A 5,640-nucleotide genomic window follows, 5' to 3' on the forward strand; every position below is an offset into this window, starting at 1 on the left:
AACTCGGACCACCTCGGGTTAAAACTCGGACCACCTCGGGTTAAAACTCAGACCACCTCGGGTTACAACTCACCACTCAGACCACTCGGGTTACAAACTCAGACCACGGTTACAAACTCAGACCACCTCGGGGTTACAAACTCAGACCACCTCGGGTTATTTCAGACCAACAACTCAGACCACCTCGGGTTACAAACTCAGACCACCTCGGGTTACAAACTCAGACCACCTCGGGTTACAAACTCCAGACCACCTCGGGTTACAAACTCAGACCACCTCGGGTTACAAAAGACCACAAACCTCCAAACTCCAGACCACCTCGGGTTACAAACTCCAGACCACCTCGGGTTACAAACTCAGACCACCTCGGGTTTCAGACACCTCAACCTCAGATTTACAAACTCAGACCACCTCGGGTTACAAACTCAGACCACCTCGGGTTACAAACTCAGCCACCTCAAGGGGGTTACAAACTCAGACCACCTCGGGTTTACAAACTCAGACCACCTCGGGGTTACAAACTCAGACCACCTCGGGTTACAAACTCCAGACCACCGGGTTGCAAACTCCAGACCACCTCAAACTCAGACCAGGTTACAACTCAGACCACCTCGGTTACAAAACTCAGACCACCTCGGGTTACAAACTCAGACCACCTCGGGTTACAAACTCAGACCACCTCGGGTTACAAACTCAGACCACCTCGGGTTACAAACTCAGACCACCTCGGATTACAAACTCAGACCACCTCGGGTTACAAACTCAGACCATCTCGGGTTACAAACTCGGGCTAAAAAGTAAAATTTTACATATATATTTTTGCATGAATGATAAAAGTACAAGAGTACAATGATAAAAAGCAGCATAAAAGTACAACATTACTGATAAACAGCCACGTGATGTGTAGCCATTAAATGAAATCACAAGAAAATACTTAAAAGTTTATCCATTAATCTATGCATGAAGAAAAGTACAATGATAAAAAGCAGCATAAAAGTACAAACATTACTGATAAACAGTCACGAGATCTGAGGTTGACGAGTTCCACAACCATGTACCCACAGAGGGCGACCTCACTTTACCTGATGACCTGACAAAATAACCTCACAAAATATGACGGTTGGGGAAGACCTGATCACGAAATCTGAGGTAGAGTTCCACAACTATTTAAATATGAGTTACTTAATGCTCAAAGGCAGAACATACCATACAGAAAACTCAGATCAAATAACAATGACCCCAAATGGATAAATAATTATTTAAAGAATATTATTGGCCAAAGGAAGGCTTTACTTCCGAGATAATTATAAGGTAATGGCCAGTAGGGTTACCGAGATAAAAAAGCAAAGAAGAATAATGAACTGAAGGTAGCAAAGGAGGAAAAGTCAAACCCCCAAGGGATTCTTTCAAATGTAATCAAACTAAAAAGCAGACTAAGATTGGACCAATAGTCAGATACCAGCAAGATAACTGATAATTACAGATAAATGAGCAATAATCTGAACAGATATTTTTCAACAGTTTTCACCAATGAAAATTTAAACATGATAGCCGAGGTACCGACTATATACATCGATAGTGAAGAAACTAGATTAAGCAAGATAGTAGTGATGTTAGTAAGCAAATATACAAGCCAAAGCCTAATAAGTCACCAGGTACCAATGAGATATCTGCCAGAGTATTAAAGGAATGTAAGGGAGAGCTTAGTATGCCCTTAGCAAACATGTATAACATGTCATTAAAAATGGGTGTAGTACCAGAATCCTGGTATTCACTCATTCACACTGTTCGTATTTCAGTGAACCAAAAGAAACATAAAACAAATCTCAAACTCATTCCTGAACCTCTAGTCCGCTACTTGTTTGAAGTGTGCAAGGTGGGCCGAGTTAGTAATGTGTGGACCCAGTTGGTTATGTAAGATGGGCAGAGTTGGCAAACTGGGTGAACCGAGTTTTTTTTTTAAGATGGACCGAGTTGGAAATGGGCCGAGTTGGAGGTACACCCTAGGATGGAAGTACAATATTATTTTAGGTTAGGTATAGTAGTATAGTAGCCAAGTAAATTTACGTTAGATTTGGCAAGGCATAGAAAGGTTACTGGGAGGCATTTGGTCAGCTGCTGGGAATGGTTTCCCAATTTGCCACCTAGTCGAAGCACAAACATGGCGTCCTCAGGTGGAAGGAGCCGTTTCATTTACAATAACCAGGGAAAAACAATTGTTAACTGCATATTTTTCACCTATTTTTGAATCTGTTATAGGTAAGAATGTATGTTAACAAATCTCTTATAGATGGCTGGATTAACCAGCTACCCAGCAAAAAACCTCTACAGAAGAAAACTTATGCTTAATAACTCAGTTTGGATGGAGAAATTAAAAATGTGGAGGTTTTTTTCATAGATTTTCCAGTAGATAAAGATGCTCTGCACCACCTAACAATACCACTAGTGCTTCAACGTGACCAGGAATGTTTTGTAAACATAACACAGTTCCGTTTCATAATCATTAGAAAACTAATATCTGGTACAGACAAATTAATTCTTATGACAAGAATGCGGTATCCTAAAAAAGAACAAGTACGTACAGGTATTTGAAATTTTGAAATACCTGGTATTGTACTGTATTAGTTTGACAAAACACATCTAAGCTACCCAGCAGCATCCTATCCACACAAAAGATCATATAAATACGGCCCTGGTGACAATGCTTCCCGGTGACCAACCTTTCTATTCAAACCTCCATAATCTAAAATAATACTTCCATCTCCGGATACATAGGTAGGTTTGGTCGATTCATTTTGTCATTAATTATATACCTGCAATGTAATTTGCTGTAAGTGTTCTTTTGTGTGAATAGGATGCTGCTGGGTAGCTTAGATGCATTTTGCAAGAACAAAATATACCAAAATTTATCAATGATTTCATCAATATTAAGCTTCTGCAAAATAACACATTCAATGTTCAGAAGAGACAAAATTGAGACGTTGCTAGGACATCGTTGAACGAAGTTCATGTTTTATATGCTTCAACTTCGAGAATGTTTGGATTTGGGGGTCCCTTAGAGTCGGGGGGCCTGAGGCCAGTGCCTCATGGTTAATCCTGCACTGATTGTCACTCTGTTGCTGGGAAGCATTTGTCAACAGTTTAAGTGTAAACAGTGTCCTCAAGTAGGATGGGCAAGGAGCATTGTTAGGGGAAACCTAAGGAAAAACAAACAAAATACCTGTACAAAGTTCCTCCACTAAATATAATTGTTTCATTAACTAGCTGGTTAACCCAAAAATGTTGTAGACTATTACCAAAGTTATCTTCAATAAAAATCCTTTCTAATGTTACTGGTTTACCTGGACTTCTTCCAGAATACCACCATGACACCTTCCTTAGTGTATCATGAGGCAGACTGGACATCTGTTAAATCAGTGTAAATGGACAATACAAAGGTTTCAAAATAATACTTAAAATGTGGTTCATATAAATGGAGAGATAATTATTCAACTAAACTAACCTAGATTAATTTTATTTGGAATTCATCACATGAACAATACAATATGAACAACAGTTTCAACACTATCATATTGTATATAATAGAGCTCCAAGGAAAGCACAAAAGTTCGAAGACTTCAATCCTTTGTGGTACTCAAATTTCTACTGCATTCAACTAATCACAGAAATGACTTTGAAAGGACTAAAATGCTTGAAAACCTATAGTGCATTTGATTAGGTACAGTATAAAGTTTGCCTCATTTAAAACATGGCTGTCAAAATAATTACCTGCAAATTAGCACAATTGAAAAGGAAACAAGAAAAAGCTACAGCATATACAGCCAGAACAGTAATTTTTATTTTCACAAGTGACCGCAGATATTTTCGTTTAAATTTTAACTCCATTCTGCATAATTTCTAAATAGTGAGGACACCCAGTACATTCATTTTGGGTTTATTTTCACGATAGACCTTCCTGAATTTTTACAATCCGTGAACAACAAGACTGTATTTTTATTTTTAGACAGAACCAAAGGAATCCTCTTTATTTAGGTCTCATTATCCTGTCAGCTAGAGGATTTTACTGCAAAAGTGTGACCATATTGTTACTTATTTCCTATGGCGGTTATAATATAAAGGATAATTCTTCCCATATGTTTAACAAGGTTTCAGAAGGGACAATATATTCCAAACTGACCTACATATATACGGAGGTCTACATGAATCAAATATTCCCAAATTATGACACAAGTTACCATTTAGAAGCTTTAGTACTTTAAAGTTCTCGAGAAAATAAATACATAGGAATATTTATAAAGACCCCAAGACAGCAGACCTAGTTATGGGGGAACACATTTACTGCCATCATTTAGTAAACAATACTCTAGTTAACTTGATTTATATAGCCAACTCTAATCTAAAGTTAACAAAATATAGGTCTAAGGGATATAACAATTATGGAGGATGCAAATGGCGTATAAACACATGATTAAAGAGAAAATTGTTTAAGTGCCGATGTGTTTTCCCAGGCTATTTGAGTTATGCGTCATTGAAGAAAGTGCGACTCAGCTACCACAAAACCTGACAAAATATAACCAAGAAAATTCAAGAAAATTCATTAAAATTCATCCCTAGACCCTGAACAGCGGGTCATAAACGAGAGGCAGTGATAAATGAGGTCACATAGAGTTAATGAAGTTTATTCCTGGAGCCACTTCCGCCTCTGGTTGTAAACAAACAAAACTTACCCTTGGCCAGAGCGATAATCGACTCCTGAGCGTCGATGGTGTATAAAATGCCTTCATATCGTATTTCAGACTTTGATATAAGGCTAATTTTACTGCCCAAGAAGGGTATGGGACCACTCATAGTTAAGGTTCACTTTTTGCCAATTTCTAACACCGATGTCTCTCGATATTTGCTACGATTTGAACGATCTCTCAGTCATTGTGTTCGACGAAGGTTACCGGTCCGTGACGTCACAGGTCAAGCACCGGAAGGATTTATTAGAGAGCATCATATGATTCTTGACCTTCGGCGCCCTAAGAAATAAACAAGTTTACTTTCTAACCAAGACTTATTTTAAGTAATATATGGTGTAAAGAGTGAGTCTTAATGATTTTCAATGTTTGCGAAGTCTGTAAAGGAAATCCTTCAGGCGGGAAGTTCCAATAATTTTAGAAACTGTAAAATACGCATATATGTTATAGATATTATCACAATAAATTATCAGAAAAAACTATTTAACTATTAAAAACAACATAATTTCAAAGATAGCACTTTTTACTCAAATAGTGGAAAGTTTTGAAAGAAAATTATAACATAAATAATAAAATCCGTATAAAAGTCTACAATTTACTCATATTTAGTCATAAATTTAATTTTTCCTCTTTAATGATCTAACACTATCGTTATATATTTATATTTGTGTATCTAAAGTCTTTGTTGGTTTGTCACTAAACAGCTGAGAGTGGTACAAGGCAGTACATGGCTAAGGTAACTGATAAAATTAGTATATTCTATCTAACTACATGTACAAATTTTCAGTAGAATAATGTTATGTATATATTTATTGTATATATAGATATGCATTATTATTGTAAACTAATGTGAAATATTATAATACCGGTTATATACCAAAGGCATGTCTCTATTTGTTGG

At 37.1% G+C, this 5,640-nt stretch overlaps 1 protein-coding gene across 5 annotated transcripts in view; it reads right to left on the reverse strand.

Annotated features, from left to right (window-relative positions):
- The window catches only part of LOC121874098 (protein LSM14 homolog B-like), a 30,700-nt gene extending 25,719 nt beyond the window's left edge, over positions 1 to 4,981 (reverse strand). For 4 of the 5 annotated variants that reach the window (XM_042378017.1, XM_042378016.1, XM_042378015.1 and 1 more), the window contains exon 1: positions 4,728 to 4,980. In XM_042378017.1, coding sequence (XP_042233951.1) covers positions 4,728 to 4,848 — 121 coding nt within the window. In that variant the 5' untranslated portion in view covers positions 4,849 to 4,980. Of the gene's footprint in view, positions 1 to 4,727 lie in introns of all 5 variants that reach the window. The other variant, XM_042378014.1, reaches the window with a different exon arrangement.
- Between the last annotated feature and the right edge of the window lie 659 nt (positions 4,982 to 5,640).

This window comes from Homarus americanus, unplaced genomic scaffold, assembly GCF_018991925.1.
Source record: "Homarus americanus isolate GMGI-L3 unplaced genomic scaffold, GMGI_Hamer_2.0 scaffold49667, whole genome shotgun sequence".
In the NCBI taxonomy this organism is placed as follows: domain Eukaryota; kingdom Metazoa; phylum Arthropoda; class Malacostraca; order Decapoda; family Nephropidae; genus Homarus; species Homarus americanus.